General features: G+C 44.0%; 1 protein-coding gene across 2 annotated transcripts in view; it reads right to left on the bottom strand.

Annotated features, from left to right (window-relative positions):
• POC1B (POC1 centriolar protein B) overlaps positions 1–21110 on the bottom strand; it is a 197619-nt gene that overhangs the window by 168715 nt on the left and 7794 nt on the right. Inside the window, exon 3 of one of the 2 annotated variants that reach the window (XM_073620198.1) lies at positions 17478–17649. In XM_073620198.1, coding sequence (XP_073476299.1) covers positions 17478–17649 — 172 coding nt within the window. Of the gene's footprint in view, positions 1–17477; positions 17650–21110 lie in introns of those variants that run through there. The other variant, XM_073620199.1, reaches the window with a different exon arrangement.

Genomic DNA, 21110 nt, shown 5'->3' with positions numbered 1-21110 from the left:
CTAGACACATCTGAATAATTCAGTTGGCACTGGACTGCTGACTGTAAAAGCTAAAACATATTACCAGCACAAATCTGTAAAACAAGACCTAAGAGGGCTTGTAAAGACAAGACCAGTAAAGATCTTTTATCAGAAGGAAGTGATAAGAAAACACCTCTTTTTTTCATTAGTACCTATGTTCTGCTAGTTGTGTCCTATACACTTTCTGGTCCTACTACCATCCAAAACCCTTTGCCAGACTCATGTAAGGCCGTAGGATGCTTGAAATGGACTTGAACAGGAAGTGCTCATCTTTCTAGATGAGGGCTGGGAAACCAGGCAAAACAGTGAGGGGCAAGCAAATAAACAGTTTTTGCTTGTGAATTTATTAGAAACTTGTTATGAAAAAAATAAGGAGGCTTCCACGGCTGATTCCTGATATTTGCGAGTCTATCGCCAATTTAAAAGATACCCTGTAGCCAAGTCATTCATTTCAACAAAAATCTTCCCATACGAATATCCTGTACGCGCAGTGATACTCAAGTCTCTTTTTTTTTTTTTTCTTTAAATATAACAAACATACTTACCTGCTAGTGGTTTTGCACAGAGCAGCCTGGATTCTCCTCTTCTCGGGTCCCTCGTCTGGGCTCCTGGCTCCTCCCTCCTGCTGAGTGCCCCCACAGCAAACAGCTTGCTCTGTGTGTCCATTCAGACACGGAGGCGTGGTTCAGCCCAGCCCCTCTCTCCCGATTGGTTAAATAACTGTCAGCCGCGGGAGCCTATGGGGCTGCTGTGTCTCAGCCAGTCAGGAGGGAGAGTCCCGGATGGCCGAGGTACACGTGCATATTGCTGGAAGAAGTTTGGGCTCAGGTAAGTATTAGGGGGGCTGAGTAGCCCAGTAGCTACTTGAAAGGATATTTAGGGAGCTGAGAGAAGGGGAAGAATAGTTTGCCTAACACAAGAGTAAAAAGAAACTTCCTTCTCACCATTAAATCTTGGAGTTCATTGAGGGACACCTTCAACTATAGGCCAGACCAGGATATACCAATATGCCTCAGTTTTGTAGCAAAGCAGGTCTGCAGTAGGGCATATTTCCCTCAATGAATTCCAAGAAAATAATTTTTAACATAGAAAAAATCTTATTTTCGTCTTCTATTTTAGTAACATAATATTAGTACAGCAGTTTCAAACTTTCAGTAAAAATACATTAAAGTTAATTTTATTGCGCACAAATGAAATTTATCATACAATTTTTGGTAAAATATAAGAGGCGGTTGTGCTGAGTAAATAGATATCCAACATGTAAAGCCCTAAAATTGTGTGTGCCAATAAAACTGCAACAAACTTCAGTACCTAAATTTTCTATTGATGTGGGCTTTAAAAGCACTTACAGGTCACTACTTTAGAGTTAACTGTGGTGTGCAGTGCAGTATGGAACCAGGATAGCACAATTGATGTTTTTTGTATGTTTGATGTTTTATGTATGTACAGGGGCAGATCCAATTTTTTTTTTTTGTTTGAATGTACCTTTTTATTTTCTTTACAGGGTTTTTCACTTACCTTTATTGCTTTTACATAGGGGACAAATAGTTCCCAATGTGATGGCATGTTTATAGTGACAGGTTCCCTTTAGTGAGACATCAGGGGTTTATTAGACCCCTGACGTTTCCTCTGCCCTCTGAGCAAGTAGGCAGTTAAGAAATTCTGACTTCATTCTGCTCTAGCTTGTTTTAGCTGTATGCTTGTTCGTCTTTCACTACAAAAAGTGTTGAAGACCCCTTTCACCAACTTAAAATATTAAAGGTAAAATCACAGAAAAATCAAAGTTCCTTTCTCATCCATTAAGGGACACAGAACTTCTAAGTGGTTGTGAAGGCAAAAGTTTTTAACTTAAAGTGTAAGTTCACCTTTACAGAAAAACCTGTAAGGTGAACTTACACAGGACGCCCTCCTCATCCCCCCCCAGTCTCGCTGACCTGTTGCATGGCGATCTCCCGTTCTGAGCCCCAGTATAGCCGCTTTAGGGATCCGGGGCTTAGAAATCCCCTCGGCATTCACGTCTTCTCCACTGACAGGACAGGTTACGCGGGTTCTGATTGGTCGGCACCGGACAATTAGAATGTTCCGAAACATCCCTCCTGATGGGATACGTTTTGGAGATTCAGCTGCAGGGATTTCTAAGCCCCAGACCCCTGACATGGTTATACCAGGGCTCAGAACGGGAGATCGCCGCGATCCAGGTCAGCGGGACTGGGGGAGGGTACTGTGTAATTTCACATTACAGATTTTTCTGTAAAGGTGAACTTACCGTTTAATGCATTCTATACATTAAGATAAAAAGCCTGTGTGCAGCAGCCCCCCTAATACTTACCTGAGGTCCATCTAGATCCAGCGATGTTGCACAATAGACTCCACTGTCCGGGACTCCCCTCCTCATTGGCTGAGACAGCAGTATGGCGCCATTGGCTCCCGCTGCCGTCAAAGTCGGTGAGCCAATGAGGAGAGAAAGGGGCAGGGCCAGGCCGCGGCTCCGTGTCTGAATGGACACACGAAGCTGAGGCTCGGCTCGGGTGTCCCCACAGCTGCTGTGGGGGCAGGAGGGAGGCACCAGGAGCACCGAAGAGGGATCAAGGGGAGGATCGGGGCTGCTCTGTGCAAAACCCCTACACAGAGCAGGTAAGAATAACATTTTTTTTTTTTTTTCATTAAAAATAACAAACAACACAAGACTTTAGTATCACTTTAAGCTTCATGTTATACTGCCACCTATGGAAGGGATGGACACTGCCAAACAAAAAACTGCTGGCCAGACTTGGCTAACCCCTCCTAATACCAGCATGCCTCATGCCCCTTTATCTAGTGTCCTAGGAGGTTTGATGTCCTTTCTTCAGCTCCGCTGTGTTAAATGACTAACCAATCTTTTGCTACCAGATGTACTTCAAAGAAAAGGATTTTACAGGTAAGCTGTTATAAAAATCCTATTTTTTTAATCAAACATCATGGGACATAGAGCCATAGTAATTACTATGTGGGATGTCCCAGAGCAATGCCAACTGAAGGGAGGGAGACAACAAAATTAGGGCACCAGGAGATCAGAGGAGTTATACTGCTGCCTGCAGCACACTGCGCCCAAAGGCGATATCCTCATGACTTTTTACATCTACCTGATAGAATCTGGTAAATGTATAAGTATAACTATGGTAAGTTGCGGCCTTGCAGATTTGAGCCATGGAGGCTTGGTGATTCACTGCCCACGAAGCACTTACAGCCCTTGTGGAGTGTGCTTGAACAATTACTTGTCGAATCCATTTGGAAATAGTAGATTTTGCTGCTGCCTGTCCTCTTTTAGGACCTTCAGGAAATACAAACAAAACATACGTTTTTCAAATCTGAGCAGTCGCCTTCAAGTAGACTTTGACTGCTCTCACCACATCAAGAGAATGTAGTTACTTTTCTTCCGTAGAACTGGGTTCTGGAAAAAATGAAGGTAGAACAATATCCTGGTTTAAATCAAAACTTGACCCTACCTTCAGTAGAAAGTTAGGATGAGGACGCAATAGTACCTTATCCTTGTGACTAATTAAATATGGCTCTTTACAAGTAAGATGCCAATTCTGATACCCTTCTTGTAGAAGATAGGCCTACCAGAAAAACTAGATTCCTTGTCAAAAGGACCAAGGGAATATGGTTTATTGGCTCAAAAGGCTGTTTCTGTAATGCTGACAGAACTAAATTCAAGTCCCAAGGGTTCAGGGGTGACCTAACCGGAGGATTAAGCTGCGTTACCCCCTGAATAAAGCTACGAACCAAAGAATACGAAGCAAGTGGTCGCTGAAATAATACTGATAAGGCCGAGACCTGGCCCTTGATAGTACTCAAGGCCAACTTCATTTCTAACCCCATTTGTAGAAAGTCAAGGATTCTACCTATGACATACTTCTTGGGGTGCCAACCCTTGGATTCACACCAGGAGACATATGCCTTCCAGACTCTATAATATATGATTCTGGAGACCGGCTTCCTTGCATTAACCAAGGTAGATACCATTGAACCTGACAGCCCACGCTTCTTCAGAATGTGGATCTCAATAGCCAAACCATTAAGCATTTGTAAGGTAGGATGGAATACTGGACCTTGCGAGAGAAGGTCTGAACGTGGTGGTAGGGTCCATGGGTCCCCTACCGCCATCTTTATGATCTCTGCAAACCAAGATTTCCTGGGCCACAAGAATCACAGACTTCCCTTCCTGCTTGATCCTGCGAAGAAGTCGTGGAAGCAGTTGAACAGGAGGGAATACATAAATCAGTGGAAAACGATTTCACGGGAATACCAAGGCATGTGTTCTGCACTCTAGCGGATCTTTTGTTCTTGGCACAAAGTTGTAAATCTTTTTGTTGAACCTGGACGCAAACAGATCTACGTCCGAAATCCCCCATCTTTGACATATTGTCAGGAAGATATCGGAGTGAAGAGACCATTCTCCCGGGAACAATTGCTGGCGACTCAAGTAGTCCGCCTGCCAATTCTCTATTCCTGGAATGAAGACTGCCGACAGGCAAGGTACATCGTTTTCTGCCCAAGTTAGGATATGATTCACCTCTCTCTGGGCCGCACGTCTTCTCGTGCCCCCTTGGTGATTGATATAGGCCACTGCTGTGGCACTGTCGGATGGATCTGGACAGGACAATTCCGTAGTCTGAAAGTCCAGGCCCTCAGGGCCAAGCGCGCTGCCCGAATCTCTAGAATATTGATGGGCAAGGTCATTTCTGACCTGGACCATTTCCCTTGGACAGTCGCCGCTTCCAGGACTGCTTCCCAACCCGAAAGGCTGGCATCTGTTGTTACCACCTTCCAGGTAACTGGTAGGAAGGATTTTCCTTTCTGCAGATTCTTGGTTATAAACCACCAACTGAGGCTCTGGCGCACCTTTGGAGACAAGCACATTGGGAAATCTAGAGCTTGGACCTTCTTGTTCCAAGCCGATAGGATACTGTTTTGCAGGAGTCTCGAATGAAACTGAGCATAAGGAACAGCCTCGAATGAAGCCACCATCTTTCCCAACAACCTCATGCAAAGTCAAATAGAAGGATTCTTCTTTGCCTTGACTACCTGAATCAGCTCCCTTATGGCACTGATCTTTGCCTGGGGTAAGAATACCCTCTTCTGGGCTGTATCTATGATCAGACCCAAGTATTCCAATCTCCTTGATGGTTTTAAGGAAGATTTCTCTAGGTTGAGAATCCAACCTAGGTATTCCAGGTAGTTGACTGTGGTGACCATACTTTGGTCTAAGCGATCTACCAACTGGTCTATCAAGAGCAGATCACCTAGGTACGCTAAAATGGTTATACCTTGAGCCCCTAATCTGGCTAGAGGAGGGGCTAGAACCTTTGTAAATACTTGAGGAGCAGTAGCTAGTCCGAAAGGCAGAGCTACAAACTGAAAATTAAGATTTTCTATCTCGAACCGTAGATATTTCTGGTGAGCGGGGGGGAAAAAAAAAAATCGGCATATGGAGGTATTCATCCTTGATGTTGATTGACGCCAGAAGTTCTCCACCTTGTAGGATGGAGACTACTGATCGGATTGACTCAATGTGAAAAGAGTGGATATTCAAAAACCAGTTTAGATCTTGGAAATCTAGAATGGGTCTGACATCTCCATTTGGTTTGGGTACCGTGCAAAGGTTTGAATAAAACCCCAATCCCTGCTCTCCTATGGGGACCACCGATTGAGACAAAAGATAGTCCAATGCTTGAAAGAGAAACTTCTTTTTCTCTGGATCCCTCGGAACGTTTGATCTGAGAAAACGAGGAGACGGGGAGTCTCGGAACTCTAGTTTGTACCCTAGAGTAATTGAGGAAGCCACCCAATTTTCTTGACACTCTTCCCACCAGATCCTTGAGAACTGCAGAAGTCTTCCCCCTACTCGAGCGAGCAGGGGCATCCCTTCATAAGGAGGCTTTAGTATTTTGTTTTGTAGGTTTCCTTCCCCAGGACTTCTTTTGTCCCTGGGGTTGACCCTGAGGTTTACCTCTTGAATTTGACGGTGGAAGCCATCAAGACTGCCTGAAGGCCGATGCTCCTGGCACTGGAGAAGCTGCTCGTTTAAATTAAATATGATCACTCCTTTTCCTAACGGGCAAAATGGTACTTTTACCATTAGAAATTCTTTGGATGTACTTATCCAGATCATCCTCAAACAGCCGTTCAACGCAAAAAAGGAAAACTAGCCAGGAGCTTTTTGTAGGGTGCTTCGCCTGACCAATTTTTCAATCAAGTATTCTACGCATATGCACCAGCCCCAGCGTAAGGCGTGAGGCCTGGAGAATAGAATCTCACATAGCGTCTATTGCAAAACATAACGCCCCTGGTAGCTCGGCCAAATCTTGGGCCTGCTGATCAGGAATAAACTTGAGTACCTGTTTAAACTGGTCTCAAGGATTGACATACACCAATTGCTGCCAGCGCAAGCTGAGTCACTGAACCTGCCAAAGAAAAAGTATTTTTAATAGGAATTCCAACTTCTTATCAGTTGGATCCCTAAGCATTTGAGGATTGTCTGCCGGACAAGTCAAACTTTTATTCACAGAGGATATAGCAGCGTCAATTGCTGGTATCTCCTATTTTTCAGTGAATTTTTCCTCCATAGGATAAAGTGTTGAAAACTTTTTAGGAGGATAAAAATGCTTATCTGGGTGATCCCACTCAGAATACATAAGCTCTTCCAGCAATGAATGGATAGGAAAGGCATGCACAGCTTGGGGAGGCTTTAGCGAACCCAAACAAGAAGTAGGCTTGTCAACCGACTCAGTTAAGGGTAGCATAAATGTGGAGCGGACCAATTCAGTAAGAGATTGTACCATCAATCTTTCAGATTGTGAACCTGATCCTTACGCATTTGACCCCTCAGAAGAGGCATCATCAGCATCTTCCCGGTGCCCTGAGAAAAATTCATCATCTCCCGATCCCGGTTCCTCAGATTGAGGGTCCTGGGTAGCGGAAGGGGACCTATTGCGCTTAGTCCCACTCTGGGATGCGATTAAAGCCACTAACCTCTGCTCCAATCCTAATATGATGTCCCTGATGGCTCACTCTGACCAGCCACCTCAGATCTCTCAGGGAAGAATGCCATCTTAGAGATGAGTTTAGGCTTTTTAAAACTTGAAGGAGTCCCTCTTGAGCCCTTTTTTGGGGGGAGACCCCCTTCTGACCATAGCCTGATGCACAAATGCAGAGGTACTACCAGAAGAAATCACATTTGCTTGAGCAAATTGTCCAGCAACTGCCGCTGCTATTTAACGCTCAGCCTGGTGCTTCTAGTAAATGTGCCAAGGGAATGCCTGTGTCACCAACCTCTGACATGCCCTTTTTTGCGCGTGTTTTCTAACAGCTTACCTGTAAAATCCTTTTCTTGGAGTACATCACGGGACACAGAGCACCATAGTAACTATTATGTGGGTTATAGGTCACCTTCAGGTGATGGTCACTGGTATACCCTAAACAGCAAGTTGCCTCCCTATATAACCCCTCCCATACGGGGAACACCTCAGTTTTTGTAGCAAAGCAATCTACATATACCCCAGAAGAAGAGGGGCGGGACCTTTGTGTCCCGCGATGTACTCCAAGAAAAGGATTTTACAGGTAAGCTGTTATAAAAATCCTATTTTCTTTATTGTACATAACGGGACAAAGAGCACCATAGTAATTACTATGTGGGAGGTCCCATAGCAATGCTATTTGAGGGGAGGGAGACACAATCCTAGGGCGCCAACAGACTTGAGGATCTATACTGCTGCCTGCAGCACACTGCGCCCAAAAGGCGATATCCTCATGCCCTTTTTTAGAGGATCTGAGCCATGGAGGCTTGTGATGCACTGCCCCAGAAGCATTAACCGCTCTAGAAGAGTGCACTTTGACATGAAAAGGTGAAATCTTACCTTTTAACCATTAGGCCTGAATTATAACTTGCCAAATCCACTTAGGAATAGTAGATTTCGATGCTAGCTGTCCCTTCCTAGGACCCTCTGGCAGCATAATAAAACATCAGTCTTTCAGACCTGAGCAGTCGACTTTAAAATAGACCTTGACTGCTCTCACTACCTTAAGACAATGTAGTGAGTTCTCTACCCTAGACCCTGGTTTTGGAAAAAAAACAACGGCAGGAAAATATCTTGGTTTAGGTGAAAACCTAAAACCACCTCAATAATTAAATATGGCTTCTTTACAGGAAAGAGCGGTCAACTCAGATACCCTTTTGCAGAGGGTGTAGCAACCCGAAACACTATTTCCCTTGTCAGAAGGATCAAGGGAGTGTGCTGTAACGGTTCAAAGGGCTGTTTTTGCAATACCAAGTAGTATAAGTTCAAGTCCCAAAGGTTCAAGGGTGGTCTAACTGGCGGAATAAGCCGCATTACCCCTTGTATAAAAAACCCCGGACCAAAGAATGCGAAGCAAGCGGTCTTTGAAATAAGACCGATAAAGCCGAGACTTGGCCCTTAATAGTACTCAAGGCCAGCTTCATTTGTACTTGTAGAAAAAACAAGAATTCTACCAATGTTATATTTCCGAGGGTGGCAACTTTTGAACTTACACCAGGAAACATAAGCCCTCCAGAGTCTATAATATCTAACTCTGGAAGCCGGCTTCATTAATGAAGGTAGAAATCACTGACCCAGAGAGACTACGTCTCTTCAGAATGTGGTCTTCAATAGCCAAACCGTCAAACTTAGAGTTTGTAAGGTAGGATGGAATATCGGCCCCTGTGAGAGTAGGTCTGGCAGTAGTGGAAGGGACCATGGATCCTCCACCGCCATCTTTATGATTTCTGCATACCAGCACCTTCTGGGCCATGCTGGGGCTACAATAATTACCGGCTTTCTTTCCAGCTTGATCCTGCAAAGAAGCAGTGGCAGCAACTGAATAGGAAAAAAAAGCCTAACTCAGTGAAAACTGACCCCATAGGGTCACCACGCATCTGTCTCGCATGCAAGTGGATCCCTTGTCCTTGACATAAAGTTGACCAACTACATGTTGAACCTGGGCCCCAAAAGATCTACGTCTGGGATCCCCCATCTTTGGCTATAGCCAGAAAGATTTTGGGATGAAGGGACCACTCCCCCGGGAACAACTGCTGGCGACTCACGTAGTCCGCCTGCCAATTCTTTATTCCTGCAATGAAGACTGCCGATAGGCAAGGAACATCCTTTTCCAAGCTAGAATATGGTCCACCACTCTGTGAGCTGCGTGACCCTTAGTGCCCACTTGGCGATTGATATAGGCCACAGCTGTGGCATTGTCGGATTGGATCCTGACAGGACAATCCCGTAACCTGAATGTTCAGGGCCTCAGAGCCAGACGCACTGCCCGAATCTCTAGGATGTTGATGGGCAAGGCTTTTTCGGTTCTGCACCACTGTCCCTGGACAGTTGTCTTTTCCAGCACTGCTCCCCAACCTGAAAGGTTGGTATCTGTCGTTACCACTTTCCAGGTAACTGGAATGAAGGTTTTTTCCTTCTGCAGATTCCCAGATACCGATCACCAACTGAGGCTCTGGAACACCTTTGGGGACAGCCACATTGGAGGCTTGGTGACGCACTGCCCAAGAAGCACCAACAGTCCAGGTGGAGTGCGGTCTGATTTGAAAAGATGGAATCTTCTCTTTCAAATCATAAGCTTGAATAATTACATACCAAATCCATTTAGAAATAGTAGATTTTGACGCTGCCTGTCCCTTTCTAGGACCTTCAGGCAACAAAAACAAAACATCCGTTTTTTCGAATGTGAGCGGTCGCCTTCAAATAGACTTTGACTGCACTCACTACATCAAGAGAATGTAGCGCCTTTTCTTCCGTAGAACAGGGTTCTGGAAAAAATGAAGGTAGAACAATATCCTGGTTTTGGAGGAAAACCTGAAACCACCTTCGGCAGAACGCTAGGATGAGGACGCAATATCACCTTATCCTTGTGAATAATTAAATATGGCTCTTTACAAGAAAGAGCAGCCAATTCTGATACCCTTCTTGCAGAAGATATGGCAACCAGAAAAAAACAACTTCCTTGTCAAAAGGATCAAGGGAGTATATTGTATCGGCTCAAAATGCTGTTTTTGTAAACTGACAAAAAAACAAATTCAAGTCCCAAGGTTTTAAGGGTGACCTAACCAGTGGGATTAAGCCATATCACCCGCCTGTATGAAACCACGGACCAGGGAATTCAAAGCAAGTGGTCGTTGGAACAATGCTGATAAGGCCGAAACCTGGCCCCTGATGGTACTCAAGGCCAGCTACATTTCTAATCCTATTTGCACAAAGGCAAGGATTTCCCCTATAACATACTTTCTAGGATGCCAACCCCTGGAATCACACCTGGAATATATTCCTCCCAGAGCGGGCTTCCTTGTATTAATCAAAGTAGAACCTACTGAGCCTGAAAGCCCCAATTCTTCAGAATGTGGGTTTCAAAAGCCAAACCGTTAACTTTAGTGTTTGTGAGGCAGGATGGAACACTGGTCCCTGCGAGAGCAGGTCTGGACATGGTTGTAGGGTCCAAGGGTCCCCTACCGCCATCCTTACAATCACTGCATACCAAGATCTTCTGGGCCACAAGAACCCCCAACTTCCCTTCCTGCTTGATCCTTGCAAAGCAGTCGTGGTAGCAGTGGAATAGGAGGGTATGCATAAATCAGTGAAAACTGATCCCACGGGGTTACCAACGGATCTGTTCCATATGAGAGTGGATCCCTTGTTCTTGACACAAAGTTGCCAACTTTGATGTTGAACCTGGGACGCTAAACAGTTCCATGTCCAGAATCCCCCATCTTTGGTATATAGCCAGGAAGATGTCGAAGTGAAAGAACCATTCCCCCGGGAACAACTGCTGGCGACTCAAGTAGTCCGCCTGCCAGTTCTCTACACCTGGAAAGAAGATTGCCAATATGCACGGCACATGCCTTTCTGCCCAGGTTAGGATATGTTTTACCTCTCCCTAGGCTGCATGACTTCTGGTGCCCTCCTGGTGATTGAAATAAGCCACTGCTGTGGCATTGTCAGATTGAATCCTAATAGGACGATTCCACAACCTGAATGTCCAGGCCCTTAGGGATAGGCGCACTGCCCGAATCTCTAGAATGTTGATGGGCAAGGTCTTTCTGGTTCTAGACCATTTCCCTTGGACAGTCCTTTCAGGACTATTTCCCAACCCAAAAGGCCGGCATATGTTATTACCACCTTCAGGTAACTGGTAAGGAGGATCTCCTCTTCTGCAGATTCTTGGATATCCTCCACCAACTGAAGGCTCTGGCGACAGACACATTGGACAATCTAGCACCTGGACCTTCTCGTTCCAGGTAGACAGGATACCGTTTTGCAGCAGTCTCGAATGAAACTGAGCATAGGGAGCCACTTAGAATAAAGCCACCATCTTTCCCAACAACCTCATGCAAAGGCGAATAGAAGGACCATCCTTTGCCCTGACCACCTGAACCAGCTCCCTTATGGAACTGATCTTTGCTTGGGGTAAAAACACCCTCTTATGGGCTGTATCTATAATCAGACCCAAGTACTCTTAGCCTGCTTTAATGGTTTTAAATCACTCTAGGTTGAGGCCCAACCTAAGTATGATTGTGGTGATCATGCTCTGGTCTAAGTGGGCTACCAACCTGTCCAACAAGAGCAGATTGTCTAGGTATGCTACAATTGTTATACCTTGAGTCCTTAATCTGGCCAAGGAAGGCCAGAAACTTTTGTAAACACCTGAGGTGTAGTAGCCATACCTAAAGGCAAGGCTATAAACTGAAAATGGAGCTTTTATACTTTGAAATGCAGACACCTCTGGTGAGTGGGAAAAATAGGCACATGCAGGTATGCATCCCTAATGTCAATTGATGCCAAAAGTTCTCCTCCTTATAGGATGGAGACAACAGCTCAGATTGATTCCTTGCAAATCACCTTTTGAGACAAAAGTCAGTCTAATGCTTGAAAAAAAGACCTTTTTCTCTGGGTCTCAGGACATTTTGACCTGAGGAAAGGAGGAGACGGGAAATCTCGGAAATCTAGTTTGTAACCTAGAGCTATTATGAAGAACATCCATCTGTCTCAAAACTCCTCCTGCCAGGCCCTTGAGAACGGCAAGTCTTCCCCCCGTCGAGCGAGCGGGGACGCCCCTTAATAAGAGGCTTTAGCGCTCTGTCTTGTAGGTTTCCTCCCCCCAGGACTTCCTTTGTCCCTGAGGTTGACCCTGAGGTCCTCTTGAACCTGACGGTGGATGGCAAATCAAAAAGTGTAGCGCTAATATGCACACTGTAACAGTATAGTGTATGTGCTATAGATGTGATACATAAAATTAAATGTGATAAATGAAATCAAAAAGTAGCTGTGCTGGAATGCACAAGGTGTAAAAATCAAAAACAAAAACAAAATGAAACAGTCAACATGAATAAAAGGAAGGCTCTTCTTGTTGGGGTGACACCCAACCAGTGGGGGTAAGCAATAGATTTGTCTGTAGTCACTCTCATCAAGACTCCAAGGTAAGTAATTAAATACTCTTACCGACTGAGATGGTTGCATAAAAAGTCCCGTCCATGGTGGAGACCATCCGTGGAGCTCGGAAACCAGGAGTTGAGGATAACGTGTTGGACCCGCCCAACTCTTTCCGGGACACAACATCAAGACCGTACAGGAGTCTGAGCCTTTTTGACCCATTGTCGTACGACATTTGTGTCCACCTCAGTCGGTAAGAGTATTTAATTACTTACCTTGGAGTCTCGATGAGAGTGACTACAGACAAATCTATTGCTTACCCCCGCTGGTTGGGTGTCACCCCAACAAGAAGAGACTTCCTTCTTTTATTCATGTGGACTGTTTCATTTTGTTTTCGATGTTTACACCTTGTGCATTCAAGCACAGCTACTTTTTGATTTCACTTATCACATTTAATTTTATGTATTACATCTATAGCACATATACACTATACTGTTTCAGTGTGCATATTAGCGCTACACTTTTTGATTTACCATACACGTTGAACTTTGTTTGTTAGCAGCTCTTTTTTCACTATATATACTTTTATTTAATTGGTAGCGCAGTCTTTTCTCCACTTTTCCCAACCTGACGGTGGGGACCGTGGTGCCTGCCTGGAGGCTGATGCCCCTGGCACTGGAGAAAGGGCCCGTTTAAATGAGGGATGTCTACTCCTTTTCTTAACTGGCAAAAAAGGTACTTTACCCCATCCCCAAACAGCCTTTCATCATGGAAAGGAAAACCAGCCAAGAGCTTTTGCATGGCGCTTCGGCTGACCAACTTTTCAACCATCAGATTCTACGCATCTGTAGCCTACAGCACCTGGTATTCCCAGGCGGACTCCCATCCAGGTACTAACCAGCCTCCGAGATCAGACGAAATCGGGTGCTTACAGGGTGATGTAGGCCAACAACCCAAGTGTAAGGCGAGAGGTTTAAAGAATAGAATCTCTGATTGTGTCAATTGCAAACACAAAGCCCCTGGCAGCTCGACTAAATCCTGAGCCTGCTGTTCAGGGAAAACTTTAAGCCCTAATCTAAAATGGTCTCTCAGGGATTAACATACCCCAATTGCCGCCACTGCAGGTTTCCAATCTTTTATCAGTTGGATCCTTAAGCATTTGAACATTGTCAACCAGACAAGTCAAATTTTTTATTCACAGAGGATATAGCAGCATCAATTGCTAGTATACCCCACATAGTATACCCCACATATTTGTAAATTTTTCCTCCATAGGATAAAGTGTTGAGAACTTTTTAGGAGGAAAAAATTGTTTATCTGCGTGGTCCCACTCAGAATACATAAGCTTTTCCAGCAACGAATGAACAGGAAAAGCATGCAAAGCCTAAGGAAGCTTTAGTGAACCCAAACAAGAAGTGGGCTCTTCAGCCGACTCAGTTAAGCGTAGTTTAAATGTGGAACGGACCATCTCAGTAAGAGATTGCACCCGCAATTTCTCAGCTTGCGAAGCTGAAAAAGGTCCTACTCCACCTGAACCCTCTGAAGAGGAGTCAACAGTCTCTTCATGATCCCGAGGAGAACTCATTTTCCCCCTGCCCCTGTTCCTCTACTTGAGGGTCCTGGGTGGCAGAAGGGGACCTCATGCACTTTCTTCCACCTTGTGAAGATGTGATTAAAGTCTTGATCTTTCCTCTAATGCGACTATGGCTGAGGAAAAATTCTGCTTAGTCATATATTCAGGGGCTGAAATGTCGGAAGCAGTAACAACCCCTGACAACCCCAATGGCTCATTCTGACCAGCCTTCCTAGGTTTTTCAGGGGAGGATGGTGTTGCAGAGGCAGGGTCCTCCAAGCCTGAGGGAGATCCCTTTGAGCCCTTATCTTTTGGGGTATTTGTACCTCCTCTACCCATAGTGCAAAGCACAAATGCAGAGGTACTACCAAAATTGCACCCACCTCTGAATAATAGTCCAGCACTGCCGCTATTAAAAACTCAGCCTGATGCTAAGTAAATGTGTCCTAGAATGCCAGTACACCAACACTCACATGCCCTCGTTTTTTCTGTGTCCCTCCGTCAGCTAAATGCACCTGCCAAAAGGTGTATGCTATAGCTTAAAGAGCCACTGCATTGAGAACATCTGAAAAACATTAACGTCGCACTAAGAGGCCCCCCCCCCCTCCGACTTCCCACCGTGCCCCCCCCCCCCCACTTTTTTCAAAAAAGCCTGCTTTCCCGCGCGAGCGGGGCTCTGATCCAGACAGGATCGCATGCAGGGAGGGCTGGGATGAAAGGAGGGGAGGAGGGCTGGAGAAGAAGAACCGCCATGCTATGGTGGTGGGAGCGGTGCGGCATACCGCCAACTAATCCGTGCCCATATGCCTTTTGGGGAGAGATATATCTCTGCCCAAGTGGGGGATATCTGAGAAAAAATCCTCCTCTTCCTACCTGAGACCTGGGCTGGAGGAAGCGTGCAGCTTATCTGACACAAAACAAGACTGATCAGCATGGAACAGGTAAGTGCTCTTGACAGCCCCCGGTGGCAACTTTAGACATGACAACATTTACTTAAAGGAGAAAACCCATAAGAAATAGAAAATTCCTTAGGAATCTCCACTTACCTTATCTGGCTGCAAGGTTCTGTGGTAAACCAAACAGACCCAATCTTCACCTACTCACGGTGGGCTCCGTTAACAAACCTTCAGGAACTGGAGCCCCTTTTTATCGGGATCCACACCCTGGACCCCGTAAAGCACCCCGCCAGGAAACTTTATGGCTAAAAATACCAAAGCACTGGATCCCGGGGTCCAGCTCGCTAAAAAGAGAAGTCTTACAGGTAAAACCTTGTTTCTTCCGACATGAGGCCCAGGTACCATTCAATTCGGCCTAAAAAGACACTTTGAATGGATCCGGGTCCTGGCCTGCCCCAGCAAGGATTACTCCAGCGGAGCTCAGCACATCTTTACTCGTGACCAACACCTTAGACACTGGCGAAAAAACTGAGGTAATCCCTGTAACGGGAGGGGTTATATAGGGAGTTGAACTTCCTGTTTAGGGTGTGCCAGTGTCCATCACCTAAAGGTGGCCTATATAACCCACATAGTAACTACTATGGCTCTGTGTCCCGTGATGTACGATTAAGAAACCGAGGTACTTCCAGTAGTGGGAGGGGTTATATAGGGAGTGGACTTCCTGTCTTAGGGTGTGCCAGTGTCCATCACCTGAAGGTGGCCTATAACCCACATAGTAATTACTATGACTCTGTGTCCCGTGATGTACGGTTAAGAAAATCTGGCAGCTTTCAAACCAAATTTCACGAAGCAAGGCTCATACAAAAGTAAATGGTACAGCATACATCCATACTCATGCTGCAGTACTATGCAGCGGACATCTCAGACTGCTAGAGACCCAGACCAATGAGTTGTGCGAGAGTAGCAGTCCAGAGATCTTCTGAAACAGGGCAGATTAATATAACAGTAAAGCACTAGCACATTGTAAAACGCCCACATTCTATAAAAAAAGTTCACTTGGTCTTTTAATATGCTTTGGATGTTGAGGAGTGTTGTGGTTCTTTATTAGTTGCTGTGATGATTAGTGGTAATTTTCTATTTCAAAAAATTAATCATTTTTTATGATTATTTTTCTTTACATTGACTGAGTTTCCCTACATTTTACTTTTTTTTATTTATTTCTGGGAGGTTTACCTTGCCTTCTAAACTTAGGTTTGTATGTGCTGCTTAAATATTTTATGTTTTATCCATATTCCTTCACCATTTATTTTCAATATTATTTGATTTTCACAACCACCTTTTCTTCAATGCACTGGCCGGTGGATATGTGTTTGGTATGTTCAATGCATGTTGAATTATTTTTTTTTACATTTTTTAGCATGTTTTTCTTGATACTTTATGGGCCTGTGTTGACCTGGTTTTGTTTTTTTGACGTGACGTCACCCGCGGCCATCGCTGATTCTGTTTGCATACACGTTGTTTTACCAGGCACTTGGATTTAAGTGCCATACTTGTAAGTTTTATTCTGTCTAATCTTATTAAATATTTTATATTTGTGGAGAGCACTATGTAATGTTTTATATTTTCATGATCCATGTGGCTGTGGAGTGGAAAATGTTTTTTTTTTTTTTTTTGGCATATCTGAACCGAGCAAAGAGGGGGAATTCTGGGACTGGTCTGCTGCATCTTTGACTCATCCTCTTATACCCTGAAAGGGAAAGTGTATCAGACCCTCTATAATTAAAGGGTCCATTGTGTGAGGTGAGCTGCCATTTTTTTCGGTGGAGGTTCCGTTTTCCCACAAAGTCACCTGCATGCTTTATCTGTATATCATCACTGAAGATCTCACGGATTGGCTTGTTTATGATATATGGACTTGCTTTATTAGGGCTGCACTGTTTTTTTTATATATTTTTGCCTTAGGGATTTGCATCATTGACCATTGGTGTTCAGCAGCTTTTATAGAAAAGGGTTATTTATATTGCGCCTATTTGTTTTCTCTTTACACGCTAAAGGCTAACAATATCACCTGTAAAGCGCCTGAAAAACGCCTCACCTGAAGCCACAGTGTGAAAGCCTGAGTGCTTTCACACTTTGGCAGGTGCGCTTGCAGAACGTTAGAAAAAGTCCTGCAAGCAGCATCTTTGGGGTGGTGGAGGAGTGGTGTACACACCGCTCCTCCACCGCCCATGGCCATTGAAATGAACGGGCATCGCTGTCACAGCGCCTGCAAAACGATTCGGCAGCGGCGCTTTTCGGGCGCATTTAACCCTTTCTTCGACCGCTAGTGAGGCACTTTTAACCTAAAACAGTAAAGCGCCGCTAAAACTAGTGGCGCTTTACCGCTAACGCGACCCACTGGCGGTGTGAAAAAGGTACTATAGTTAGCCTTGTTTTACGTCAACATAAAATATATATGTAAAAGAGCCTTGTTATCAGCACAGCTGCCAAGGTGGATACATCAAGACTGAGTATAGTGCACAAAAACTATTGATTTAAAACCTTACTTACATATTAGGGGTCCAAAGTCTCACTGTCCTGTCTTTAGCAGCTGATGCCACCAAGTGTCCTATGGGAGAAAACTGCACGCTCAGTACTGCCTCCTTGTGTCCAATAAACCTAAAGGCACGTGACTGAGGCTTGAAATTCCAGATCATGACAAATGTGTCTGCTGCAGATGTTGCTACAGAAGTAAAACACAATCAATATTTTAGCAGAGGGAAAAATAAACGCTTTTTCTCTTACTGAAACACATGACATGTTAAAACAGTTCAGCTAGGCGTTCAGGCTGACTAGCTAGAGAGTGTACTGGGGAATTTCTTATTGCTTTGAGTCTTTTTAAACCTACAGATACAGATGCCATAGATTCGGGTTTATGCCTTTTCAGGAATTGTTCTCCAATTACATTCCCTTTTAGGGCTAAACAAAGCTAAAAGATACAAAATGTGAATATAGCTTAATTATTTTGTTATTAAATGTACACCTCTTCCAGTAATTTTAGACACAAAAAGGTACTGTATGCGCCAACAAACCCATTATGTGATCCATTATCTAAAATATTAAGACAACAGCTTCTCAAACTTGCAAACATTTTGGCTAAAATAAGGATTTCTCATTAAATATAAAAGATGTACTGTACTTCTTTCACAATTCCATTTGGGGTTACCCTAACGTTAATCATATACTGCAGCGATATGCAATTAGCGGACCTCCAGCTGTTGCAGAACTACAAGTCCCAGGAGGCATAGCAAGACTGACAGCCACAAGCATGATACCCAGAGGCAGAATGGGACTTGTAGTTTAGCAACAGCTGGAGGTCCGCTAATTGCATATCCCTGATATACTGTATACATAGAGGCATAATGCCAAGATGAACATCAGCAATTTTGTAAAATGAATGAAAGTAGCCACCAACTTTTCTACTCACTTCAAAATGTTAGTGAAGTATTTCTGAAATTATTATAGTTATATAGTAATTGTCTGCATTTAAAAAAAAACAAACAAAAAAAAAAACACTTAATGTGACACTATTTAATTTTTCATATGTCTGCGGCATGTGTACAGCTTTGATGGGCTGTATTTCTGTGTTTACACAGGCAGTAAAACTGCAGCTCAACCGCCTACTTTTACTGCTCCCTGGCCGCCAATGTGAATGAACCCTTAGGGGTATATTTATAATGTGGGTAATCTGATGTTTTCTGCAGGTGAATCTTTCTGGTGCATATATTTTAAATGACAGTGAGTGATTAACCACCAGCGAATGATTGATGCAAGTCATTTTCATGGCTGTATAAATATGACCCTTAGTGCAGCCGTAACTCATCAGTGTAGCGCTATCAATCCACATATACAAAAATAAACAATCATATATAAAATTACAATCAATATATCCAGTGTAAATATAAAGTCCACAATCGTGGTGCAATAATAACTTGTGCACCAGTGTGAACATACATTAAATTCCTCTGCCCATTCCGTGTGACCATACAACAAAATCACTGTGCCATCTGTGTAAGCACTCAATAGTCCAATATGCAATTCATGCAGAAACACTTCTCACAAGCAAAACAATCCTCAGGTGATGCACTCCTCTCCAATATTACTCTGAAATGCTCATCTTGTGGCGTTGACCTCAAAGTTACACTGAGGTCAGCAACACATGTATCCCTTTCAGGGATCATAAAATGAAAGCAGCTCTAGGGGGTGTCTCATCCACTCAGAAGTCACTTGTGGTGTTGACCTCAATGTTACACAGAGGTCAGCAAACACATATATGTCCTCTTAGGAGAGATAAGGTACCTTTCTGAAGAAGTCCGGCACTGGACGATAAGCGTGAGGGGGTAGAGTTTCTGGCCAATGACATCATCATGCTTTAATCGAGCATAGAAGATCAAGGGAGATGGTTAGCTGCGACAGGGCTAGCAGTGGATTGGGCCCAGCAAGTGGTGAGCCACACTAGTGTCAGTCATGTGGCAGCTTTTAATTTATTCATTATTTTAAAGAATTTATGCATGTGAGCGTCCCTTAAATGGTCAGTGGGCACTATAATAGGCTTTATTTCTCATGTGACTTCTGAGTGGATGAGGCACCCCTTAGAACTGCTTTCCCTGTAGGAGTTCTGTGGAGGAGATCATCATCTTATGGTCCCAGAAGGGGATACATGTGTTTGCCGACTTCTGTGGAACTTTGAGGTCAACACCACAAGGTGAGCAGTTTGAAGTAATATGGGAGAGCAGTGTGCCACCTAAAGATTGTTTTACCTGCAAGAAAAGTGTTTTTTGCATGAATTGCACATTAGATTTTATTAAGTGCTTACAAAGTTTGCACAGTGATATTGTTGTATCGTCACACAGAATGCACAGGGGACTTTAGTGTATGTTCACATTGGGGCACACATCATTATTACGCCATAATTTTGGACTCTAGGACATAGGTTGGACTTGATATCGGAAATATTAATTGCACTTTTATACCTCATTGATTACTTTTTTGTATACAGGGGGTCCCCTAGTTACAAACATCCGACTTACAAACGACTCCTACTTACAAACGGAGGGAGACAACAGGAAGTGAGAGGAAATCTACCCCTAGGAAGGGAAATTCACTCCTATAAGAGCTATTATGGGGAAAAGGTACCTCCACTGATGCTTTATCACCAAGGCTTGTTTCCACAACAACCCAAAATTTTCAAAATCCAATTGTCATTGGGACAGAAAGTGAGGTGAAATCTTCTGAACAGGGGCACACACAGCAAAACAAATGTTACAGAGGTGTTAACCCTTCCCTATGCTATCCAAAAAGCTTAAAAATAGTTTTTTTTGTCTGGAGCTACACTTAAAAAATGTACCTGTTTCGACTTACAAACAGATTCAACTTAAGAACAAACCTACAGTCCCTAACTTGTTTGTAACCCGGGGACCCCCTGTAGTTGGATTTATAGCGATACACTGATTAATAAGGTATGATTTCCCTCTAGTTCAGGCGATATTACTAGTAGTGTTAGCGAACTGCCAATAATAGTATTGAGTAAGATGAAAAAAAGGGACAACCCTAGTTGGAGTCGCTGTACTAACAATTCAATGTTAGTACTGCGATTTCCCCCCAACCCCCCTCCCGCCAGAACACTTCAGTGAGTGCTCTCAACCACTGGCCGAGAATGCTGATCGGGATTCGGTCAGCTGCTGGTTTTCCAGCATGCTCGTATGATAGAAGCCGACCAAGCAGACCGGCTGACATACACACGGGCAAAATGTCAGTCAACATTCAACCCGTGTGTGCTAGGCATTAGTGTAGACGCCTATACTATTCTTTAGCCACATTGGCACGGCTAGACAATTCAATTACCATGGTTTTAAAGACCCTGTTCTGTAAAAATATGTTATTATGACCAAAGTCATTTTTTAAATGACAGGTCCACTTTAAATGACATCTTGTGTAACTAAAAAATTTATATAATCATGAGCTGCAACAAAAAGAGAACTGCACACATCAAGAAGCTTACAACGTCTATTGGTCTGTACCACTCTTACAAGCAGCATCAGAGCACATGAAATAACTTAAAGCGGACCTTCAGTCATTTTTTTTATCTTTCCATCTATTAAATCTTCTTCCCTTGTTGTTTTAACTTTGGATAGTAAAACATTT

This window comes from Aquarana catesbeiana, linkage group LG03, assembly GCF_042186555.1.
Source record: "Aquarana catesbeiana isolate 2022-GZ linkage group LG03, ASM4218655v1, whole genome shotgun sequence".
NCBI classification, from domain to species: domain Eukaryota; kingdom Metazoa; phylum Chordata; class Amphibia; order Anura; family Ranidae; genus Aquarana; species Aquarana catesbeiana.
Note: the sequence above shows the minus strand (reverse complement) of the source record. Positions and strands in the feature narration are given on the sequence as shown.